At 52.3% G+C, this 25,479-nt stretch overlaps 1 protein-coding gene across 1 annotated transcript; it reads left to right on the forward strand.

Annotated features, from left to right (window-relative positions):
- Positions 1–4,950: 4,950 nt before the first annotated feature.
- On the forward strand, positions 4,951–11,259 carry KCNG1 (potassium voltage-gated channel modifier subfamily G member 1; the record flags this gene model as incomplete). Its single annotated transcript, XM_084246441.1, has 2 exons — positions 4,951–5,776; positions 10,489–11,259. Exons 1-2 carry the CDS (start codon positions 4,973–4,975, stop codon positions 11,257–11,259), a joined length of 1,575 nt encoding a protein of 524 aa, XP_084102567.1. The 5' UTR covers positions 4,951–4,972.
- Between the last annotated feature and the right edge of the window lie 14,220 nt (positions 11,260–25,479).

Consider the following 25,479-nt stretch of genomic DNA (forward strand, 5'->3'; position numbering starts at 1 on the left):
CCGCTGTCCCTTCCTCCGGGACGGGCCTGGCCACCTCCAGCACTACCAGCAGCAGGGGATGCATGCTCTTGGACCGTGTTCCTCTCTTAGGCCTGACTCCCCAGAAGCAGATCCTGAGTCAAGGATTTGAGCACAAATAATCCCTTAGTTGTAGGCACCAACATCCTTCCTTTTCCTCAGTACCCCTGATGGCTTTCCCAGAAGGCTGGACCTGACCACACTCCCTCCATCCCTGGGCTCTGGGGTCAGGCAATGCAGCGTTCAAATTCTGCTGGCTCAGGGCAAGAAAGGAGCCCCTTTGGGTGGGAGAGGGGAGATGTCAGACTCGACCCCCGACTAATAATAGTAGAATCGTCAGCCCTTGGGGGGCAATTGCATATCAGGCATGGGTCGGCTGTCAGCTCATTCGTCCTCAGGGAGGTGGGAGTTACTCACATCCCCATTTTACAGATGAGGAAACTGAGTCTCGGTTAGGACATGACTTGTCCAAAGTCACAGAGCCATTGGCTTTAAACCTACGTCTCCTGATTTCAGAGCCTGTGGATGTTTTTGCTGCTCCAACTCGACCACTTTTCCCCTGTATTTGGTTCCTCTTGCTACCATAACATCACCATGAATGGGGTGATTTCAAACACAGACATATCGCCTCGCGCTTCTGGGGGACATAGGTCTCAGGTGGGTTTTCTGGGGCTAAAATAAAGGTATCGGTAGGTTGTGTTCCTCTGTGGAGGGTCTAGAGTAAGTTCCTTGCCTTTTCCGTTTCTGGAGGCTGCCATTCCCTGGTTCGTGACCCCTCTCACCTGGCACTGTGTTGCTCTGAAACACTCTCCTGCCTCTCCCATCCTTTAAGGGTCCCGGGGACTGCATGGGCCCCAAAGGACCCCAGACACTTCCCATCCCAAAGACAGCTGTCACATACATTCCCCCTTACCTAGCACATTCATTTCTAGGGATCAGAACTAGAATGAGGACTTGGGACTTCTTGTTCTGCCCCCTACCCACCCCACCCTGTGGTGTCTAATGCATTAACCACTCTGGGCTGGGGTAGAATGCACCTTAAGCAGGGAAGTAGGTGCTGGGTGCTGGGCACCCTCATAGCTCTGCTAGCCTTGCCTTCCTGCCCTCACCAGTCAGCCAGGTCAAAACTTCCAGCTGAGGGCCTCCCCAGTGGCGCAGCGGTTGAGCGCTGGGCTGCGAAGCTGCCCACAGCCTCTGCAGCGCCAGTTTGATCCCTGGCCGCTGGTGAGGGTCCCACATGGTGCACAGACCTCTCCTGCTGCGCCCGCTGCTCCCCTCCGCAGTGTATTTCGTCAGTCTGCCTGTTCTGTTCCCCACTCTGGCTCTGGTGGATTCTCTCACCCTCCCACGCTTCTGACTGTACCCAGTGCTTGTATAAAAAAAAATCTTTTAGAAAAAAAAAAAATCTTAAAAAAAAAAAACTTCTAGCTGATTACAGCCCACCCCACAAAACACACAGAATCATCAGGTCAGGTTGGTGGTCTGACACCATCCATCCATCCATGTGCAAGACCCCCAACCCCAGTCACCTGGCGGAGGCCACACCCTCTCCAGTCCTTTATCCCAGGTCCCACAGCCAGGAATTGTTGTGTCTTCCTTGGGGGCTCCTCACAGCGCCCCCTATCTGTCACCTCTGGAATCCTACATTCTCTCCCTCCCACCATTGTCAGCACACCTGTCAGCAGTCCCCCTGGAGTCCAACCCAAATCCTTCCAATTCTCCAGTCCCTTCCATTGGTCCAAGCCTCAGTCCTCTTTCCAGAATGACCACAGGGACTTCCAGCACTAAAGCCTGAGGTCTCCCCCTCGGGTGTACAGTAAACCCCAGTTCTTGTCGTCATGGCCTGCGAGGCCCTGCTCCATCTGGCACCCAGCCACTGACTCCCCACCTTCATCTTCTGGACCCTCCGCCTCACTCCTACTGCCAGACCGCACTGCCTTCTCTTGGGACTTGGGCCATCAGAGCCCACCCCCAGGTCAGGGAGGAAGGTCTTCCCATATCTTCTACCCAAGACCTTCACAGGGCTTCTACCCAGGTCCTCACAAGGCTGGTCTGCCCCAGGGCCCCTTCCTCCAAGAAGTCCTCCTAGACCACACACAACTCCAGTCATTTTCCATCTGTCACCTTATTCTGTTTCTTAAAATGATCTGTGTATTCTGGAGATCATCTCCCCGCACTAGAATGTCAACTCCACGGAGACAGAGGCTGGTTTTTTTCTCTGGTTCTTTTTTTCTGTTTTGCCTCTAGACCTAGCACAGGTCTGAATATAGTAAATGTTCCATGAAAAAAAAATGAATGACGCCCCCCTCAGGACACCTCCTTGGCCTCACCATCTCAGCCCCTTCCTCAAACAGCACCTGGCATGCCCTGAGCAGGCCAGCTGTCCCTCCTCCAGACTAGGACTCAGACACTGAGACAGGATAACTTTCCACACAAGACACTGAGGCTCTCACGGTTAACACAAACCATGAGAGAAAGAAACAAGGAATCCCTTACTGAGGAGCTTTCTGGAAAGGGAAAGTGGGGAGAGTAGACAGGAGAAATTCCATAAGAGAATGCGTGGGGCGCTCACAGGGCTCTGGGGGCTGGCGGGACGAGAGAATATTCTTTGGCCTCCATCACCATCATTCTGAACAGAATGTCATTTCTCCTCTTCGGTGGCAAAGATAAAGCAGCCGAGCTGGAAAGCAGGATCGCTAACGTGAAGTATCTAAAAGGAGTTCTTCTCACTCCTCGCAAGGTTCCTGGCAGTCTTTGCCTGAGGATATGGGTTCCAATTTTAGGTGAAGTTAAAAACACCCTCAACACTAAAATCAAATCGTTTTTATTTCAAACACAGGTGTACCCTGGTTTTCCAAAACCTGATCTGTGAAACTAGCTTTCCCCACAGATTGAGAGAAGAGATGCCTTGCTTTTGTGAAAGAATTTGTTAGGCAGGAGCCCTTTTCCAATGTGGAAACACCTCCCCAGTGCATATAAAAACGGTTTTTCATTCATACTGCTCCCTGAACACATCTATACCTCAGATTGGCATTTGGGTAGAGGCAATGGAATTGATAGATTTTACCAGGGCCACTTATTTCTACTGGGGACTGGATGAGGTAGGGGTATGATTTTTAAAAGCAAGGTATTACACTCTAAGCTACTTTCCTATGCATCAGCTTAATTCTGGAAAGTTCCGTTGCTTTAATCCAAGGGTCTCAAATTCAAATGCCTGCAGAGGTAAGGAAACAAGCATACAGCAGTAGAGTGGAGCAGGTGTCAGAAATACAACAGGGAGGGGTGGGGACTGTGGTGGATTGGCATGCCCAGCCTAAAAAGGGCATCTGTCTCTCAGCTGAAATTTGGGCCAAAATGTTGCCACATTGCCTAGCTTTTCAAGAGAAGCCAAGTATCTGCACTTTTTATACGTAAGTTCTCGATTTTCAAAACCAACTCCAAGCCAGACAAAATATTTGTGAACCACCTTTTAGCCCACGAGCTATGAAAGAATAAGCAATCTCTTTCTAGTAGAGCAAACCCTTAGCAGTGAAGGTTGAGGAGGGAGGAGTCTATGCAAGCTGATGCTTTGCCCTCAGTTTCTGGGAAATGCTCTCCTCACTGTGGCCTCACCTGCAGGGAATGTGCTCCTTTGGCAGTTCTTCCTGTGTTCCTGCACCGCTGGGCTTGAGCAAGTGGTCTGATGAGGACTCGGGCTTGTACAGAGATAACTCTAATACTGGCTGGTAATTGCAGTGAAGATAAATGCACCAGGTTGGGGGAGGGGAAGTGGATTGGTTTAGCTGGAAAAGTCAAGGAAGGCTTCCTGGAGGAGTGAGAGCGTGTCTGTCCAGATGCTTGTTGATATGTGAGCCAACATGGCACTATTATCCTCATGAGCATTTCTTTGGACAGTGCCTCTTATTTATGGCAGGTAACATCAGTTTTCCATTTATGGAAGAATAAGGGGCATCCCTTTACAACCAACATTCATAGTAATAATAGGCAATTATTGAATACCTACTATGTGCCAGACATTGCTCCTATGTACCTAATTCATTGAATCCTCTCAACAATCCTCTGAAGTAGGTCCATGGTTAATACCCATTTCACAGATGAGGAAATTGAGCAACGTTCAGGTTAAGTAACTTGCTCAGGCCACGTGGTGGTGAAGCCTGTCCTTCTAACCCTCACACTGGTGCTGCCTCCCTCAGCACTGTGAACATTTGGGCTTGAATTGTTGTTGTGGGGTCTGACCTGGCCATCACAGGACATTTAGCAGCATCCTTGGCCCCTATCTACTAGTTGCCACTAGTACCCCCCAAATCATGACTGTCAAAAATGCCCCTGGATGTGGTCACATGTCCCCAAGGGACAGAATCGGCCCTGGGGCCCCTTTCAAGCTCAATTAATACCAAAAACCAGGCTGACCTAGAGTTAATAATGGTTCGGATGTTGGGTGACCTCCACCAGGATGCCAGCTCCGTGCGGTCCGAACCATGTCTGAGTCTGCATGTGGCAGTGAATCCCCCATAAAGCTGCAGCTGGCACACGGCGGCTCCAGGTACATTTCCTGGCATCAGTGGTTGGATGGACGGAGGGCAGGGCTGAGGAGATGAGAGTGATGGTGTTCTGTTTTCCTCCTTGAGGAATGTCTCTGCTGGAACACTCATTGCTCACCTTGTGGAGGCTGGAAGCCCAAGACGGAGATGCCAGCATCGGTGGAGTTGTGGGGCGGGAGGGGATGCTCTTCCCAGCTTGCAGAGAGTTGCCTTCTTGCTGTGCCCCCGGAGTGCAGAGAGGGTGCCCCGTGTCTTCCTATGCTCTGCCGGCACTAAGCCCATATCGGGTCGGGGGTGGAGGTGGGATGCACACCCCCCACTGGGGCGTAGGGCCTGGGAATGGAGCGCAGCAAACATCTGCAGCAGCGTCTTTCCCCTCCCCCGCAGGCCCCAGAGGGATGTGAAGGCCCAAAATGACCCTCCTACCCGGAGACAACTCTGACTATGACTACAGCGCCCTGAGCTGCACCTCCGAGGCGTCCCTGCACCCCGCCTTCTTCCCGCAGGGCCACTCGCTCAAGGGCGTCTTCTACCGCAGGGCGCAGCGGCTGCGGCCGCAGGACGAGCCCCGCCACCAGGTGCACCAGGTGCACCAGGTGCACCAGGGCGGCCAGGCCGAGGACCGCCGGCGGCGCATCATCATCAACGTGGGCGGCATCAAGTACTCGCTGCCCTGGACCACGCTGGAGGAGTTCCCGCTGACGCGGCTGGGCCAGCTCAAGGCCTGCACCAACTTCGATGACATCCTCAACGTGTGCGATGACTACGACGTCACCTGCAACGAGTTCTTCTTCGACCGCAACCCCGGGGCCTTCGGCACCATCCTGACCTTCCTGCGCGCGGGCAAGCTGCGGCTGCTGCGCGAGATGTGCGCGCTCTCCTTCCAGGAGGAGCTGGTCTACTGGGGCATCCCCGAGGACCACCTGGACGGCTGCTGCAAGCGCCGCTACCTGCAGAAGATCGAGGAGTTCGCCGAGATGGTGGAACGCGAGGACGAGGACGACCTGGTGGACAGCGAGGACCCCGACAGCGAGGGCCCGGCCGCGGGTGACAGCCGCCTGGGCCGCTGCATGCGGAGACTGCGCGACATGGTGGAGAGGCCGCACTCGGGGCTGCCCGGCAAGGTGTTCGCCTGCCTGTCGGTGCTCTTTGTCACGGTCACCGCTGTCAACCTGTCCATCAGCACCTTGCCCAGCCTGAGGGAGGAGGAGGAGCAGGTAAGAGGCCAAGCTGTGCGCGGGGAGGCTTGCTGCGGTGAGGGGAGGTCTCTGAAGACCTGGGAGAAAATATTGTCGCCTCTTCCAGGAAGCCTTCTGTGACTGCCCTGACAAAGTAGCATTCCCAGCCCTTCCTGACATGGTGTTTACATCTGTGAGCCCCGCTCCTGGCTCAAACATGGGCTCTGTGCCTTCCCGGTGCTCAGCTGGGTCCCCAGTGTTTAGATAAGCCCAGACACTCAACCAGTCTTTAATGAATGAATAAGGGAATAAATAAATGGATGGTATGGTTTGTGATGTGCATGATCCAGAGCTAGGTGCATGACAAATAATTTCAATAATTATTTCACCAACTTGAGTCCTTTCTCATCTTTCTTATTTGCCTTCTATAAAAACTCCAGATACTGGCAAATACTAAATTGTCATCCATATTTTTTGTACGTTGATGACTTAAAATATATTAAAATAATTAGCTTTAGCAATACTAGCATAAGGAAAAAGAACTAGCATAAGGCATAGATGTTCAATAGATTTCTGCAAATACTTGTTGACATCTGAATGAATAGAAAGCAAAATCCTAATTGATTTTTCTCTGTTATTTCATGCTCTTGATTTATTTTGCCATAATATCCCAGAGGCTTGCCTGTGATCACTAATATATAAGCATCTATGTGGATGTTATTTGTATATAGAGAGGTGTCTTTATCTCTCTAGCAGAAGGCATGGACTGGGCTGCCACTCTACCTGCTTCTTACATTCTCGGGGAATCTCCCGACATTCCCGGACAGGAAGTGCTTTCACACCCACGTGACAGATAGGAACACTGAGGCAGAACAGCTTGCCCAGACCCAGATCTGACCAAGTCCAAATTCTGTGTTCTCAGACATAGAAGTTTGGAAGCACATGTGGAACTCCTATCCCCCAGGAAACAATGATTGGCCCACACTGTGCTTCCCCAAATTTTAACTTGACTGTCAGCATTTAGAAGATGTTTTTCATTTAAAAATTCAAACTCCCAGCTTCTCTTAAAATATATAGTCAGACCTGCTGCCTGCAGTCCCCCAAGGTAGCTCTTAGTGGGAGCTGCTCCCCAGTTCAGCAGCCTCCCGTGTGAGACCCTCAAACCTGCAAGTTGGAACCCCTCCCTGACATGTGGGACTTCTGAAAGAAATTTCAAGACAGTTTGAAGGGCTTGGATGGAACACAAATTGCATTGGCGACGCAGATAAGTGGTGTGAACCGAGTGTGAATACAATGCTGGCTGGCAGGTGTTGAGCCCTGGCTGTGCACACTCGCGTGCAGAGGGCTTTGCACAAGCTCTGGTTGACGTCAGAACCACTCACCATAGAGAGTTTTCCACATACATATATTATGGAAGAAGTGGCAGTAGTTGCTACATTTATAATCACAGAGGGTTTCTGGCATTTTTTTATACATCGGATTTTAAAATAATTGTTAAGAAAACAGTATTTGGTAACAGTAAAATTACTTTTTGGTAAGTCTGAGGGGTAGTGATGAGGAAGGCAGGGCTAGACAGACGGCCAGGACTGGAATCTCATTTTGTCCACTCTGGCAATGCATTTGTAGGCATATTAGTAAACCTCTCTGTGCCTCATCCCATGTAATGAAACTGAGGGACAGCAATGAGTCGGCAGCAATGGCTGGGCGTGAGCTGCAGGAAGTGCTAACGGTAAAGATGACACACACCTATCATAAAAAAGAGACAGTGCTCATCGTTTGAGACCCATTTGGAAGCACCTGAGCTCAGTATATCTTTCTTCTTAGCTCTAACATACTCAATCCTGATTTTATCAGGAAAATACTAATAAAGCCACTATCATTCCACTTCTGATACTTGCCTTTAAAAAAAAAAAAAAAAACCTGGCCTTTTCCATGATTGAATTTGGAGACTAGTTTGGTTCACTTGCTCCTTATGCACATATTTGGGTGCTTACTGTATGCAGTACTATGGGAAGGCAAAATGATCAAGCCAAGTCTTCCAGCCTCAAAGAGCTTCAAGTATAGTGTGGGGAGGGGGAGACATTGACAGCCCCTTGACCAGAATTGTGAGACACATGCTGCAGGGGTGTATGAGTAAAGCCCATCCACTGTGCTGGATCTTTGCAGGGGTTGCACTCCAGGAAGGCTTCCTGGAGGAGGGGGCTTCCCTGGCCTGGCATTCTGAGACCACAAAGCCCATTGAAGTGTGAGCTCCTTTCTCTGGCCTGCAACATGTTCCTAGAGACAGAGCTTGCAGCTCAGGACTCATAAAACCCAGCTGTGCCCAGGAACCTGCCAGATGCCCCAGGCTAGAACCATGTCTGCTTTCCCTTCTGCCAAAACCTCTTTGAGACTGAGGTCCAAAGTCACGCGGGACAGTCTACCATGCAATTATATCTCAGTTCAGAGACACAAGCTGACAGCCAAGTACCAAATCCAGCACACAGGTGGCACCTTTGAGTGTTACCTTTGTATTGAATGAGCTTGACATTAAAACCCCAGGAGAATTCACATTAAACTCTAGATTTCCAGCTTCTCTTACAAATTTTGGTGAGGTGGTCTCCTGGGAGCTGGCAGGAGGCCAGACTTGCCAGTGGGCACCCCCAACCCAGCATACTCCCCCCATTTCCTTTGCCCCCCGAGCCCTTGAGTTGGGACTCTGGTCCAAATGCCAGTCCAATGCCCTTCCATCTGCCCCAGTAACAACTATGAATTGATCACCTGCCAGGCACTGGAGTCCCAGCAGTGAACAAACCACCCACCCTGTGGGGCTACAGTCTGCTGTGGCAGAGGGTCAGGGGATGGGGCAGAGGGACAGGCATGGGGGGAAGGCATGGCAAGGGGCAGGGAGAGACAATAAACATGATAAGTAATTTACAAAGTGTATTAAAAGATGCTAAGCATTCTGAACAAAGACCATGATGAGGGGGATTGGGGTACAGAACAAAGGGAAGAATTGTTCTTTTTCTTTTATTAAGGGCGCTCACCATTGCCAAACAACACCTGTGCATCGCTGGGCCACATTCCCCCCTCAGCAGTGCCTGCCTCTAACCTTTCTACAGTTCCCAAGCTTCCAGCCCTCCTCTTTTACCCTCGCTCTCTGCAGACAATCTCACCTCTAGTTTAGAGAGATGATAATATAATACATGCCTATTACATGCATATAATACATGCATGCAGATGATAACATAATACATGCACCATAGGTCAGGCACAAGTCTTAAAAATCACACATATTCACTCATTCAATAATTATAACTTAGAAGACATGTTTATAACCGTTTTATAGATGAGCAAACTGAGGCCCAGGTTTACATAAATAGCCCCTCGTCAGCACTGGCAGGGGCAGAGCTGGAGCCTCACTCAGGCGACCAGGATTCTAACTTAGGTCAAAACCTCTGTCCACGAGCCACACACACCTCCTCCTACCAAACCCGCCAGCTGCCTCCACCCCACAAGGAAGCTCCCCTCTGCTTACCTGGGGGTCCTCCTTACTCCCCCTCCACCCCTTCTTGGCTACTTTACACAATGTGTTAACCTTTTCTCTTTGTGTAGAACTGAGGGGAAATTTTTCAACAGGGGGAGGTGAAGCTGAAGCCAAGAGCTGCTGGAAAGCAAGAGGTCAGAGGGTCTGGGTATCAGGGGAAGAGGAATTCTGCAGGGGATCCCGAGTCAAGACTGGGAGGCAGCAGGAGTCCTGTGAGGCCGGAGCAGGTGGGCGAGGAGGGAAGCAGGCCAGGAAGTGGGAGAGATGGCAGCTGGGTCCTGAGTCATGTGTGCTCTGTGACATGGCGAGAGGAGGGACAGGAACTGATTCCTGTTCTCAGGGTCTCTCTGGCCATGTGTACCAACCAGATCAGCCCCGTGGAGGTGGCTATATCCATCCCAGTGCCCTGGACCAGGTTGGGGACAATGGACATCGTGAGAAGGGGTTTGATTATGGAATCATTTTAAATAATGGCGCTTTGTGTATGGGAGGTGTCAGGATGAGGCAAGTCTCCCCCCTGGGTCACTGGGAAGGTGGCATTGTGGGTCACCAAGAAAGGAGAAACCACAGAAGTCAGGAGCCCAAAGAGACTAGCTCTAAACTGTTCCCAACACGCACACACGCACACGAAGTAATTATATCGTTGATAGCGGTGCTAATACTGCAGTCATAATCATATTGCAATGCATAAATGTATCAAGTCAACTCGTGTCCCTTAGACTTATGCAATCTTATAGGTCAATTATAGCTCAGTAAAAACAAATTCAAGGGGCAGAGGCCCCATGAACGATGGTAGAGGATTCCTGGGTCTTTGGTGGTGGGCATGGTGTGAAAACATACCTTTGTAGAGGTGTGAACCTAGACCCCTAAAACATATACTGTGTCGTAAATCAATGTTACCTCGATAAAAATAGTTATTAAATAAATACATTCAAAAAAAGGAAAATCAGGAGCTTGGTTTAGGACAGGATGAGTGGGCAGTGCCTATCAGACACTCCAAGGGCGCAGACCCTCTGGGGTCTGGAGGTCAGCAGCCAGGTCAGGGCCAGAGAGAGAGAGGTGAGAGGTGGTCAGCGTGGAGGGCAGCCTGGAGGTGGCAGTTCATGCTCTAGGCCTGGACAGAACTGCCCGGAGATAGAACAGATTGGTCTTATCCAGAGCCTGGCTGAAAGCCCCCTGAACCCCCGCAGCTGACCTCTCCTGTGACCTCTCGCCTGTCTCCCAGGGCCAGTGCTCACAGATGTGCCACAACGTCTTCATCGTGGAGTCGGTGTGCGTGGGCTGGTTCTCCCTGGAGTTCCTCCTGCGGTTCATCCAGGCGCCCAGCAAGTTCACCTTCCTCCGCAGCCCACTGACGCTGATCGACTTAGTGGCCATCCTGCCCTACTACATCACCCTGCTGGTGGACGGCGCGGCCGCGGGCCGCCGCAAGCCTGGGGCGGGCAACAGCTACCTGGACAAGGTGGGGCTGGTGCTGCGGGTCCTGCGCGCGCTGCGCATCCTGTATGTCATGCGCCTGGCCCGCCACTCCCTGGGGCTGCAGACGCTGGGGCTCACCGCCCGCCGCTGCACCCGCGAGTTCGGGCTGCTGCTGCTCTTCCTCTGCGTGGCCATTGCCCTCTTTGCCCCCCTTCTTTACGTCATCGAGAACGAGATGGCCGACAGCCCCGAGTTCACCAGCATCCCCGCCTGCTACTGGTGGGCGGTGATCACCATGACCACGGTGGGCTACGGAGACATGGTCCCCAGGAGCACGCCAGGCCAGGTGGTGGCGCTCAGCAGCATCCTCAGCGGCATCCTGCTCATGGCCTTCCCCGTGACCTCCATCTTCCACACCTTCTCCCGCTCCTACCTGGAGCTCAAGCAGGAGCAGGAGCGGGTGATGTTCCGCAGGGCCCAGTTCCTCATCAAGACCAAGTCGCAGCTGAGCGGCATGTCCCAGGACAGCGACCTCCTGTTCGGCAGCGCCTCCTCAGACGCCAGGGACCACAACTGAGCCCGGAGGACACACCCCACGGCCGCCAGGACACCCTGCCCCGCTGCCCTCTGCGCCGCGTCGCCACCACCGCAGCCACTAGGAAGCCAGCCTCGAAGGCCCGAGCGCCCACTGGGCCCAGTCCAGCCGCCCGAGGGGCCCGCCAGCTGCGCAGCACCGACCCGGCCCTTGCGTCCAGCCCTCGTGGGAATGGCCAGGAGCCCCACCGTCCCCAGCCCCGCGCCTGTGCCCTCCACAGGAGGTGGCTTGTCCTTCCCGCCATGTAAATAACACGCCCGGCAAAGACCTGCTTCATGGGCCGCCTGGAGATAAGCCACCAACAGCAGCAGCAACGCATCTGCCGTGGTGTGGACCAGCCTTTGCGAGGGAAAACGGGTGAAAGAAAAGACGACCCCTTCGTGGGGCTCTGGATGGGGAGCTTCCCAGCAGCGGGGGTGGGTAACAAGCCTCCTCCCTCGGGTGGGTGGCCCAGGGTTGGGGCTGGGCCAGTGGAGTGGGAGGGGAAAGTGGGGTGTTCACTGCCTTTCCTCTCTGGTTTCTCTTTGATCCTCCCGCCTCCAGCCTCTCCCGCCCTCTCCTTTCTCCCGCCCTCTATGCTCCGCCTTTGCACCTTAAGGCCTGTTTCTCAAACGTTCCCCCAAGGCACCTCTAACATTGAACAAACACCAAGGGGCCCGTCAGCAGGGCTGACCGCAAAGGGAAGCGCTTCTTTTTATCTTTAAGACATACCGTGGGCTTTGATTTTAGTCCACATTTATTTTAATATTTGAATATAAACGCTTTATATCATTCACCCGAATCTAAATCTAAACCTTGAAGAATCTGGGCTGTGGTTTCTGGGCACAGTGAGAAGCACAGGCCAGCGCCCCCAAAGGCCTCCCCGTGGCCTCCAAAGAACCAGAAAGTACCCAACCCGATCAGCTCCCAAACTTGTGGAACTTGTGGAGTCCACACACAGCATCCTCTAGAGGGGGCCCAGAACGGCACAACCATCTACCTGGCTAAGTGGATAGACCCGCCCCCCCCCCCCCAGCACCCCGGCCAGGACTGGGAGGGGGCTTAGCTCCAGGTCGCAGGCACAAGCCTGTTCGATTCTTCGATTCTTCTCTCCTTCACCCCAACCGCCCTGCTGCCCTGGCCAAGCCTCTCCTAGGAGCGCAACAGAAATGACTCATTACAGCAAATCTGATCACGTGGCTGCCCCGCCCAAGCCCCCCATCAGCTGTCCATTACGTGGGAAGGAAACTCAAGGCCCAGCGTGACCTGCATCCTGACTCTCCACCTTCACCTTCCGCCTGTCTTTTGCTCACTCCACCTGGCCGTACTGGCCTCTGTCCTGCTCTTCCACCGCACCCACTATCCCCACATCAGGGCCTCACACCTGCACATCCCTCCGCAGGGAACGCCCTCCCCACAGAACCCTGCGTGGCTGGCCAAGCACTCCTGCACTGCCTCCAGCCCCACCACTCGCCTTCCTTGCTTCTCTTCATTGACTTACCACTGACCCTTGAAATTGCCTCATTTGTTTCTCTGCTACTCAGTTAATGCCCATTCCCCCCCACACACACACACACACACAGGCAGCCAGAGACTCCGTGATGGGGCTCACCACTGACTCCCAGCTTAGCACAGGGCCGGGCACCTCGTAGGTGCTCAGCGAACATTTGTTGAATGAATGAGAATGAAGAGAAACAGGAAAGGCATCTGCTTTTCACACTGGAGACCTGGACCTCCTAACACCCGCCTTCTCTCTCCCCGGGGGGTGGGGGGCAACGGTGTACACAAAGCGATGCCAAATGGAAATAATCGCCCAGTCACAAGGGCCTCGTTAAAGACTCCCCTGGCACCTGCTTCCGCTGACTCATGCCCAAAACGTAAGTTTTCCGACCAGTTAGCCTACCTTCCCCAGCCCAGTATGCGCCTCGGCGATGGGCGCGCCATCGTGGTGATGACACCTTGGATTTATGGAGGAACCCCCCACCCCCACCCGCAGTGGCTGTGATAGGCGGGAGACAACTGGAAATGCCAAAGAAACATGCCACAGAACAAGGTATAAATGCAGCCCTTTAAGACTCAAGGGAGTGGGAAGCAAATACCATCTGGGGTAAAAGAGGGGCCCTTGGTGGGGCAGGGTGGAAGGGGAACCGCACCCCACCACACTGAGGGGTACAGAGGAGCAACTGGGTCCATGAAGCATTGAGATGGCTGAGATCTACTTGTGCAACGTCTGGTCAGTGCTGGGGGGTGGGAGGGCGGGCAGCCAGATTTAGGCATCTCTTAAGACTTCAAGGGACAAAGGGGTCTTCTGACATGCACATCCAGCATGGGGCTGAAGGCCCCTTGGCCCTATTGAAGAATCGGGAGGCCTCAGGACATGCAACCAGCCACCTCCAGGCCCTGAGGATGGCGTTTCCACATTTCTGCAGTGTGGCAACTGATGCAGAAAGCCCAGGCACAGACCAGATGGAATAAGAGTGGTTCTGATTGAAGTGAGGGGACACAGTTCCTTGCCGGGCCCTAGGGGGCCCCCTGACCCTGGACCAGGCACCCAGCTCCATGCAGCCGCACATCTTGTGGAAATCACTGCTGTAGGGGAAACAGCCAAGCAGACCTTCCGAGATTTGTTCTGCTTTCTAGCTCACATAGCTGTCCCCCTTCTCCAATTGAGCCCAGCGCTTCCGGAACACCAGAAGTGGGGGTTTAGCAAGGCTGCTTTAACCCTACAGATGCTCAGCACACCCTTCCCCCAATAAGGCAAGGACTTCTTGGCTTGGGTTCAGCATTTAAAAACCCAGTCATCAAGACAGATCATATTGTAATGCACTCGTTTTAAAAAGCAAAATGATTGCCCCAAATCCACAATGAACAAAATGTCAAACATTTAAATAAAGTGGGATCTGCCTCAGCACTTGTGTGACTCGATCCCACTTGCCTCCCCCTGTTCCCAGCCTGCCCCCCACCTTGCGTATCCCAGGGAGACAGCACTAATTGGTCAAGGGAAAGTCTCCCACGGAGCCCAGGAGGCATGTACCTGGCACCTCCAGCTGCTGGAGCACGGGCACCCATAAGGATGGCCGCCCACGTCACCGCCTACTGAGCATTGCAGAGTCAGGCCAATACCCTCGTGGGGCCCACCAGTGATGGGGAGAGAGACAGTAAATGGGGAAGTAAGATTTTTTTTAAAAAACTTATTTATGCATACAAGAACTGGGGTGTAAGCTAGAGGCAGGGGGGGTGAGAGGATTCACCAGAGAGTGTGCGGAGCAGAACAGGTGGATCTACTGAAATTCATTGCTGAGGGGAGCAGCGGGGAGACAGGAGAGGTCTGCTGCGCCCTGTGGGTAGCTGCCTGGCCGGCCAGGGATCGAACTCATGCTGCACTGGCTGGCAGTACCTTGATAGCACTGTCTTTAACCCCTGCGCCACCAGGGAGGCCCGGGAATTAAATCACTAATGTTCAGCACAGAGTGACCTGGCAGAGGTCCAGGGGAGATGAGAGCAGCTGCTTAACGGAGGCAGGAAGGACTCTGTGAACAAACGGGGCATTTAAAGGGGGGCTGGGGGAGGCCAGCCTGGCAGAGGGAACAGTCAGTGCAAAGACCCAGAGGCAGGAAGACCCGGACTGCCCACCAGCTAGGAGGGAGCTGTTCCCTGCTGGGAACAGTCTCCTCCCAGGGAGAAAACTCAGATGTGCAGTGATGCAGACCTTCCTCGCAAGCAGGCTGCAGGAGAGCAGCTAAAGAGGAAAACACCCCGAACGGCAGAAACACTGTCCCGAGAAGTGTTGATAATTTCATGCATAAAATATTTCTGCCTGAGTGGGATGTGGAGTGGGGGTGCCGGCCGGGGCGCGGGGGACGACATCAGCACCAGGACGCCTGCTTTCCACGCGGATTCCCATTTGCTGACACGGCCTCACATATTCTCCTTGCGAAAAAAATAAATAGTATTCCTCCTCACGCCTACCCCGGCCCTCTGTTGCTCCCTGTCTTTCTCTCACGCCCCCCATCCAATCCTTTTATCCTCAAGAATCTGCCACTCGCCTCCTCCAGCGAGCTAGGCCTATCCTCTCCGCCTGGATTGTTCCAGAAGCCCTTCCCTCCTTTCCCTGCTCTCCTGGTCTCTCCTCCTCGGCCCTGGCCCTTCTCTGCACAGCAGAGCGGCTTTTTGAACTCCAGGCTGATCTTGTTTCCTCCTACATGGAGAACCCCCTCCCCAACCTGGTGACATTCCATCCCGCTCAGTGAAGGCCAAGTCTCTCTCAGGCTCACCTCTTCGACCTGGTCTCCTTGGCTGCACCTCATCTCTCCCTTCCAGCTGCACCAACCTCTTGTCTAGTTGTTGAACAGACCAAGTACGGTCCCACCTCAGGGCCTTTGTGATTGTTCTGTTTTCCGGGCCTGGAAGACTCTCCCCTAAGACATGTCTGCATCGGCCTGCTCCCTCCCCTTCTCTGGGCCTCTGCCCAAGGTCACATCAGCAGGAGGCCCTTACCTGCCCTCTGCCCCCAGTGTAACCGCCATGTCTTCTATTTCTGTATCCTGATGCTTTGACATCTCGGGCCTTGCTGACCCAGAGGAACTGGCCCTCCCAGAGCTGGTCACTTTCAAGAGATAATAAACGACTCTCCCTGGAGCGCACTTTCCAAATACAAACCCCCACCCAGACTCCACACCCCAGCCACCCCACTATCTCCGGCTCACACACTCTGGGAGACTCTCCCCCTGACCACCCAGGGCCCTCTACTGGACCTCCCGGGACAGCCCTGCAGCCACCCATCATTCAAACTAGCCCACCTTCAGCCTGCTCAGCCTGCTCACCCTGCCTCGCTGGCTCCTTCCCATAGACACCCCAATATGGCGGCATTCACCCACAGTCCCCCACCTCTGACCAGACCCCAGTGCTTTCCCACCTGGCGCCCCCAGGATATGGCTCCCTTCTGGGGATCTGCGGGTTAGCAAATTACCTCTTCAATGGCATCATCTCCCCGTCCTGGGCTGCGCCTGAGTAATAGCAAAACCCATACCTTATATCAGCCCACTGCTGCCCTTCCCCCGCGCCGCTGTCTCTGAAACCTGTTAAAGCACAGATTTACTTTCTCATGGCTGTTCCCTCTACTAGATGGTCAGCTTTACGAGCACAGGGACGTCTCAGCACCATCCCTACTTCAGGACTGCACCCCACACACAGTAGGGCCTCAGTGAGTGAATCAGCGCACGGAACCCAGAAAGTGCAGACACACCAGCCTGTCTGTTCATTTGCGTCGTGGCCTGAATCTCATCAACCTCTGCTTGTGCTCGCTGGCACCAAGGAGGGCAGGCACAGGGCCCCCCTCGTGTCTGCTTGGAAACAACCTCCACCACGTGAGCTCAGCCCTCCATCACATTCCTTGTATTTTGAACTAAATGTATGAAAAGTTACTGTGGGACCTTGTTTTGCAACCATAAAACAGGGCCTGAAAGATTTTTTTCTTATTCTTTTCTGAAAAGAACATGCTGCTTACCCAAAAGACCTATAAATGTCCAAATAAATATATTTGTTGAAATGAATTTAAAGCTGCCCACAGGTCTGGCTTAAAAAATAGAACAACCCATTAAGACTATAACTGACGTCAGGATTCGCTGGTAGGTGCTGGTTTTCCTGCATGTGCATTGTTATAGATGCAGAGGGTGCAAAAAAGTTCTTAGAATTATTCTCCAAATGACAAGTTCATTTAACAGAATCATGGCTAAGATGAGGTTTCCCATAAAGATGGTGAAATGGGAAATGCCTCCTCTGATTAGAAGCCTGGGGGTCATTTTCAACTGGCATAAAAACTTACCCAGAGGTACCAGTCAACCCAGGTATTTGGGGGCAGTCAGGAGAAGGGAGGGGTGCCGGCCTTTATTCTATTCTGCTATTTCATCTTAGCCCGAGGGGGTGTGGGCTGGGCTTTGCTCAGGGAGAATGAGTCAGGAGGCCCCACTGGAAGCACATCCCCTGAGGCTAACATTTGTAGTCTCCAGCAAAGGCTTGGTGTGAGCCCTTATCCCCCCAGAAGTCAGCACAGGGTCTGGGAGAGTTCCGAGAGGTCCTCGTCTCCATTAAAGTTCTAACATATGCCTGCAGGAACCAGGCAAGCTCTAGAAGGGAAGAAGGAGCAACCCCTTGTGTGTACAGAGCTGTGATGAACGCTCAGACTTACCTCGTCCCGGGTGTTTGGGGGTGCACTCTGCTGACTGCCTTCTTAAAAGATTTTCTCCTGTCTTCCCAGCAACAGCTCCCCACATGCTCAGTTCCAGGTGTAAGGGCAGGAAGGGACGGAGCAGGTTCTCTATGATTCCGGCAGATGGGGTAAAGGAGGGAGTGAGTCCTGGAGCCCTCGGTAGCTTTTGCAGGCTTTTATTGGGATTTACCAGAGACACAGCAGGCAGGGAGGCCGGGGAGCCGGGAGGCTGGCAGGCTGGCAGACCTCCCAGCCCCCAGAAAGTCTGCACTCTGTCTGGGCTCTCCCGCCTTCTCTGGTGGTCTCTGCTGCTCTGCTCTCTGCTCTTCTCGTGGTTCTGCTCTCTGCTCCTCTGCTTCTCCTGGCGTCCCCATGATGCTGCCCTTATAAGCCCAGTCTTAGCCCAGGTGTATCCACTTACGCATGCTCACACCCTACTCCAGGTGCCCGCCATCAGGCATGCATTTAGGACCGAGGGGATCCATCAACAATCCTAATGGTGGGAGGGCAGAAAAGCCTGATACATTTTATTTTTGTTAACAATGGGAATCCCAACATAGTTTGCCAGTGCATCATGGGAGGCTCCCGGGAAGTGGCAGGGGAGGGATGAGCCAGGCCTGGCTAGTGAGGCCCCAGGGGAAGACTGTCTGAGGTTGCCAGGAACATTTCCCACTGAGAAGAGGAAGCCCTCTCTGTCTGGATGTTGCTGAGTGGGGACATGGGTGAAAGGATCTTGGGTGTCCTGCCTGTGCACTCAGCCCCCTGACCCCCACAGTGTGTTGTCATAACTCCCTGGGTCATCAGAGCACCCCGAGATGCCTGCAATGTTACACCCCCACTCCACAAAGCAGCAACAGCCAAACATCGCTGGCAGGGGCACAGGTACTCAATCGCAGGCCTCGAGGTGGAACTGATTCTGGGATCTATTGATGCTTCATGGCTCCTGCTGGATCAGACTGAGACTAAACTCCGGTCAAAACCACATCTTCACTTAACTGTTTCCCCTGCAGATCACGCTTCCTTCCTCTCTTGCAACTTTCACTTGAGAACAGGTCTCAATAAATCATGTGCCCCACAAACCCCCTGTCAGCCCCTGCTTCTCAGTCCCTCTCTCTTACTGGTTTAGAGATAGGAATTCAAGAATGGAGCCAATACAGAAGAAAGAGAACCAAATATGGGGAGAATGAGAAACTAACTTCCAATGTGAACAATACGTTGTTGGAATCAGCAGAGCCTAAAACCTTCGCCCCTGAACTTTTTATTCATATGATCCAATAAATTGGATTTCTGTCATTTTATCAGAATTGAAGTCCAGGAAAGGTCCTGTCAACTATAGCATCTACAGGATCCCTTAGCACTACCTAAGAGCGTCTTAAAGCCAAACTTAACACTCAGCCAACCCAGCACACTGGTCCTCAGAAGGGTCAATCCACATAACGCCCTTAAGGGACAACTTGGAGTGTCAAAAAGTGTTGCAAATCCCAGAATATACAGGGAAAACTTGGGCTTTGGAGTCAGAGGATTTCAATCAATTCCCTGAGAGTCCACTGTCCGGCTGTGTGTCCCTGGACAAATTACTGAGTAGTTAGCTCATCCTCTGTTTAAAAAATAAGCAATGAAATAAAAAATATAAAATACCAAGAAAGTACCTGACCCCTAGTAAGTGCTCATTAAATAGTAGTTACTGCTATTGTCATTAATTATTCCCCCCAAACTCAATGAGCAACGGTGAAAAAGTTCTGATAAATTAATAGCATGCACAAGAGAACAGAGCATGCTGTAGCCTGCGTTTTTCTAACATTTCAAGGGACTTGCACACATTTCTCACTTGCCAGCATGGCAGTGGCTGCTAATTACAAATGCAAGTTTGCACTTTGTTACAACAGGCTTGGCAGAAACACAATTTGGAGATCTTTTCATTAGCAGCTAGATAATGAATGTGGGGGAACTGAACTGTACAGTCACTGGGGGCTCCGGATCTCGCCCCTACTTTCTCTGCTGCCATGTGCAGCTCTGGCCACTTGAAAAGGGCAAATGGCGTCCCCTCTGCGGGGATTAAGAGCTGTCCCCTGCATTGACCAGGCCCGAGCTGCGCAGCCTGAGCCAGTTACCTGACTTCACTGGGCACTGTCTCCTCATCTGGAAAATGGTAAGACAATGACAGCGTCCTCCAAGGGCTGTGTGGGAGTGGAAGAGGATTAAATGAGATCATGCAATAAGGTGGCCCTGCAAAGAGCAGATATTGAGTAACAGTTTTTTCCTAAAGCCATTTTGTACAAATTGAAATGACTGTTATCCGGGGCAGAAATAGGATGTTTCCAAATAGTAACAGAAAACCCAAGTCAACCAGGCTGGAATAGGGGGACAAGGAGAGAGGACACCCCTAGGCTCAGGTGACTGGCAACGTCCTGCCAACTTCAGGTGCAGCCTGACGTCATAGGGGTCAGTGGCACTCATGTTCCACCTGGACTCGAGCCTCTCCCTTCAGGGTGACAATCTGGGTGCAGTAGCCAGTCTCTTAGCAAGTTTAACCCAACAGGAAGCGCAGGCCCCTCTGGGTGCCTCTTTGCACAAGTCCTGAGAGGGACTGACTGGAGCAGCTCGGGCAGCGCGCGGACACCGGAGTTGGGGAGCTCCCAGGGACCGGTCCAGCCTCCAGGACCACAAGCAGGTGGAGGGAAACAGAAGCCCAGTCAGCAGTGCCCCTCTAGCGCCCTCTATTGAGGAGGCCTAGCATTGCGTTCACTGTAAAGGCGCTCTTGGAACCGAGGTTGAATGTTTAAATTGCTCTTAGAGGTGGAGCAGACAAAAAAAGGCGGGGCTGGGGTGGGGGGTGGGGGCGACGGGTGGGGGGTGGGGTTGGGTAGGGCCTCCCTGGTGGCGCAAGGGGTTAACACACAACCTACGAAGCTGTCCGCAGCCACTGCAGCACGAGTTCGATCCCCGGCCAGGGAAGTGACCCACATGGCACAGCAGACCTCTCCTGTCTCCCTGCTGCTCCTCCCAGCAGTGTGTTTCAGTGGATCTGCCTATTCTGCTCCCCACTCTGTCTCTGGTGAATCCTCTCACCATCCAGCACCTCTGGCCTGTACCCCAGTTCTTGCATGCATAAATAAATATTTAAAAAAAAGGGGGGGGGGAACTTATCTAAACATTTCTCTGAGACTTGCTCTTTCAGACACAGCAGGGCCTGTAGACTCCTCAGCAAGTGACACCACCTGAGCATGGGTAGCAGCCGCTAACCTTGAACTGAGCCCCAGACTGACTGGAGCCAGAGACACAGATCCAGAGGAGGGGGGCTTTCCAGAGACTGGGGCCGCCCACCAGGAGCCCAAAACTCCAGTTATCTGAAGAAAAGCCTCTTCAGACCTCTCCACGTGTGAGCTTCGGCCGCTGAGCTTCAGCCGAGTCTACATTTCTTTGACTTTAGTCAATTTTTTAGCCAATAAAACGTAACCCCTTTGTTCTCAACCCTGGCCCCCAAAACACATGTAACCTCATTCTTTATTGGGGAGGTAGATTAGATTTTTTTTCTTCTGCCTTGGGCCAATTTATTTGCAATAAAACCCTTTCTTTTCTCAAAACCGGGTGTCAGAGTAATGGGTGTCCATGCACCTTGGACAGGTGGCCTATTGCTCAGTAACAGACTGAGAAATCTTGTCCTTTACTGCAGAGCAAGTATTGAGGAGTGAATGTGGAGCTCACAGGCGACAAACTGGTAATTGGCACATACACACAGCCCCAGACCTAGAGCTGTGGAGACATCTGTCTGCAGAAACTGTGGTCAGAAAATCTCACAGCTGCAGCCCAGAGCAGGGCTAATGAGAAGCCTCAGGTCCATCATGAATGGCTCCCCATGCACCCTCCCCTTTCCCAGGCCTGGCAACCACTAATTTGTTCATTGTCTCTACAAATTTTACCAACTCTGGACGTTTCCTAGAAATGGGACCACACCCTTCACTTTAGCATAATGATCTCAAGGCTCATCTATGTAGTAGCTGTGTCAGTACGTCACTTCTTTTTATGGCTTTGTACTATTCCATTGCGTGGCTAGATCACTCCCTGTATATCCATCCATCTGTTGATGGATATTTGGCTTCTTTCCACCTCTCAACCGAGCTGAATAGAGCTGCAAGGACGCAGACCAGTTCTAATTGTGTGATTCAGGTGAGTCACTAACTCCAAATCCTGCTTTGCCTTTTAGCAACTGAGCGACCCCAGGACAATGAAGCACTTGAGTATCTCAGCTACATAGAATATTTCTCTATACTAATGATGTTCACCTCAAGGGGGGAAATGAAAACATTACAAAAAAGCACGTGTTTCTCATACCCCTGACTTTTCCACTGATTTAGGTTTGCTGTTTGGCCCCTGATTTATTTAGCAGGGATGGGGAGGGGAGGCAGTGGAGAATTTGCTTGCAACTAAACTTGGAGGTTCCTTTGTAGCCTCAGGTACTTCATAAAGCTCCATTTCCTCCCCTCCTGTGGAGCTATGAGCTCAGACATATTAAGGGACCAGAAGCCAGCACACCCGCCACAGGAGCCAGACTCAAGGCTGACCCTGCATTGTGACGTCTGGAGCTGCGAAGGGCGGCCTGTTCCTTGTCCTTCACTCCCACCTGTTGGTCATGCCAAGAACTGCAAGCGGAGTCAAGGCCGAACTTCCCCCCTGGTCCTGCTATAATAGTAAATACCTAGCGTGCAAAGTGCCATAAAGGAGGAAAGAACCCTAAAATATTCATACATCTAGAAGAACTTGTCTCGAAGGCTCGCCTTTACTCCTCATGCTCTTCTAGAGTCTTCCACGTTGGCAGGGGAGATCACCACAACTTCTCTATGTCATACGTGGAGGCTGATGGGGCTCTCTTCAGGAGAGTTTTACGTTTTCAGCCTGAGGCTGGAAAGAAATCCCCAAACTTGGATAACATAGGCATGAAAAAGAATGCTGCTTTTCCCCCACATCACCACCTGCCTGGCTATTTCTTATTCTTCAGTCCGCAAACCCAAATGTCATCTCCCATGTAGATTTACCCACCACCTTTTAGAAGTCACCACCTATGAATCCCTCCTATCACATCTGGAAAATGGATTCCTTCACCGCCAAAGTGCCTTATCATGTCTGTATCTCCTACCTGTGCATCCCCTGTGAATGCCAATAGAAACAAGAATTATGTCTTGGTCTAATTTGACCCTTGCTTTCAGTCAGTAGGGTTAGTGTTACTTTTTAAAATATGCTTTTTTATATAAAGACAGAAAACTGAGATCTTTGCCTAGAAATTGCACTTCTGGGGGTGGGGGAAGCCTACAAAAATAAGTAGGTACATGTCTCAGGATGTTTCTGGCAGCCATAGAAGCCTGGACACCAGTTAGGGCTCTTTCCCCTCCCACCCCCTCCGGGGGTCCTCAGACTCCCACAGCCTCCAAGGAGAGAACTGCACGTCCATCTCTCTGGTTTCCGTTCTATTCCTGTGCGTTTTGCCTTATGCCTTTATTTTTTTTTTTTTTAAAGACAAGGCCAACACAGCACCAAGTTTATTTTATTTATTTATTTATTTATACAAGCACTGGGTACAGTCAGAAGCGTGGGAGGGTGAGAGAATTCACCAGAGGCAGAGCAGGGAGCAGAGCAGGCAGAAGGACCGAAGTACACTGCTGAGGAGAGCAGCGGGCAGCAGGAGAGGTCTGCGCGCCATGTGGGACCCTCCTCCGGTGGCCAGGGAGCAGCCGGGGATCGAACTGGCGCTGCAGAGGCTGCGGGCAGCTTCGCAACCCAGCGCTCAACCGCTGCGCCACCGGGGAGGCCCGCCTTATGCCTTTAAAAGCATTTTTTTTTTTCCTAAGAAAAGACGCCGGCGGGGGGGGGGGGGGGGGGGGGGAGGGCATCAGCAGGCTGCCTGCAAGAAGCACAAAACAGAGACAAGAACCCAGCAGCAAAACAGCACTGGAGCTGGGAGAAGGAAGTCGTTTGTGCCCATGTACTGATCTAGAATATTCTCAGAGGTATACTGTTAAGTGAGAAAAGCAACGTGTGGAAGGGTGTGCAGAGCTTGAGGGAGTCTTAGGTCTGCTCTGGCGCAGAGGCACGTGCCATCTGCAGAAAGAGACGCGAGGCACCGGGCTGCCGACTGTGCCAGCTGAGGAGCGGGCAGCTGAGGGTTGGGTGGGGGCACTGACTTCTTAGTCTTTACCTTTTCATGTGGTTTGGATGCTTTCAAACTTTGCAAACCTCTCCCTTTAAAGTTCAAAGGAGGGTTTAAATAAATCTGAAGCTTAGTCCTTGAAGCTACATTTAATAGGGTCTTTGTTGGGGAAAAAAAATGAATTCGTGATCATGTCTGTACATACTTACTTAAAAAAAAAGCCATATTAGGTCAAGCTCACACTCCACCCTGCTCAGAACCCTCTCCCAGACGAGGGAGTAGTGAGTGGGGTGACAGCTCCTGAGAAACATGGGGTGCAAGCCCCTGAATTTAGGAAAGACTGGCTCACACCCCGGGCATGTGCAGTGCACTCTGCTCCCCAGTGATGACAGAGGCAGCAGGTGCAACCCTGGCCCCACAATCCAAGTTTAAAATCTGCCTCCTGTAGTTGCCACGGGAGGGCCTGGGGCAGGCCCAGCAGCCCCCACCTGGGAGTCTTTGTCTGTAAAGCGAGGTGATGATAGTGTTTACCTCTTGGGGGAAAGCTGTTAGAGCAATGCCTGGCCCAGGATGTGCTGTATAAAGGGGTGCTGGGGGGAGGCTGGGATCTATTTCTTTTTATGTGTATTGAGGGGAAAGTTCAGCCAGTACAGCAAGTTTATGACTTCACGGATATTATGGCTGAAAATGAAATTAAAGTATGTTTTATGTGATACCACGCATCCGAGGAGGTGTGAGCCTGTCGCCCTAGATCACATACAGTATTGGAAACTGTTGCTACCGCAATAAAAAATGATATAAAAATTTTAAAGAACATTTCACGCAAGTGTCGATTAATTTTAAGTGTGCAATACTGCATTGTAAACTCTAAAATATAAAGTATAATTTAATTTTTAAAAGTCGATTATAAAATGTTTCTATTCTTGACAAAAGAATGTTACTTTTTTGTTTAAAAAGTGTGCACAGGGACACATTTTTATCAATAAAAGGTGGTCTAGCGCCCCCTCCTGACACTGGAGCTGCAGCTGCTGGGCTCGTCTCAATTCTGAGGCAGAAAATCAGAGGCTGGCATCGTGGCAGCTCCTTTTCTTCTGAAACTGAAGATTTTGGACACTGGTGTCCCCAGGGGCCAGCCCTGGCAGTGGCCCCGCAGTGTTGAAGCTCAGCGTGAGCCACACACCCTCCACACAGCTGAGTTCAACAAGAATTAAGGGCCTAAGACTGCGCCCCCTGCAGGACCCCTTTCTGCCTTCCCAGTATGGCGAGCCCTGCCAGCCTGCTTTTCTCCTGGGCTCATCTGCAGGCTTGAGGACCCCCTGAGACAGCTACCTGGGGGCCTTCCTGCTCCACCGGGGCCTCCTACTGTGGCCCCCTTGAGACACCAGCGAAAGGACACCCCTTCACCCCTATGTACTGCGTCCACAGTGACACTTTGTAGAAGACAACCCAAATTTCTCACCAGGCTCCACACCCTCTGACCCTGACCTTGCTCTGCGCAGCCCCCCTTCCCTCACCCCACTCCAGCCACACTTCCCTCTGGCCTCAAAAGCACTGAAATTTTCCCTCCTCAGAGCCTTTGTCCTGGCTGGTCCCCTCCCCCAGATCTGCACAAGGCTGGCTCCCTGCTGCAGACCCCAGCTGGCCCCACCTCTGACAGCCCTAACACTCACCTCTGGCCGGCCCCCGCCCTCCTTGCCACGACCCTGTGTCCTCCCGTACATAGTCAAGGACGGCCATTCTTATCTTCCCGGCCTTCCATGTCTTTCTTGCACCAGCTGTGAGTGCCAAGGAAACATGTGCATTTGCCCACCTTCCCCGGCATCTCCAGCCCCGCCTCAACAATCCGCAAATATCGTTGATAAAAGATTATCCC

The sequence above is a fragment of the Talpa europaea genome (assembly GCF_964194135.1).
Source record: "Talpa europaea genome assembly, chromosome: 11".
NCBI classification, from domain to species: domain Eukaryota; kingdom Metazoa; phylum Chordata; class Mammalia; order Eulipotyphla; family Talpidae; genus Talpa; species Talpa europaea.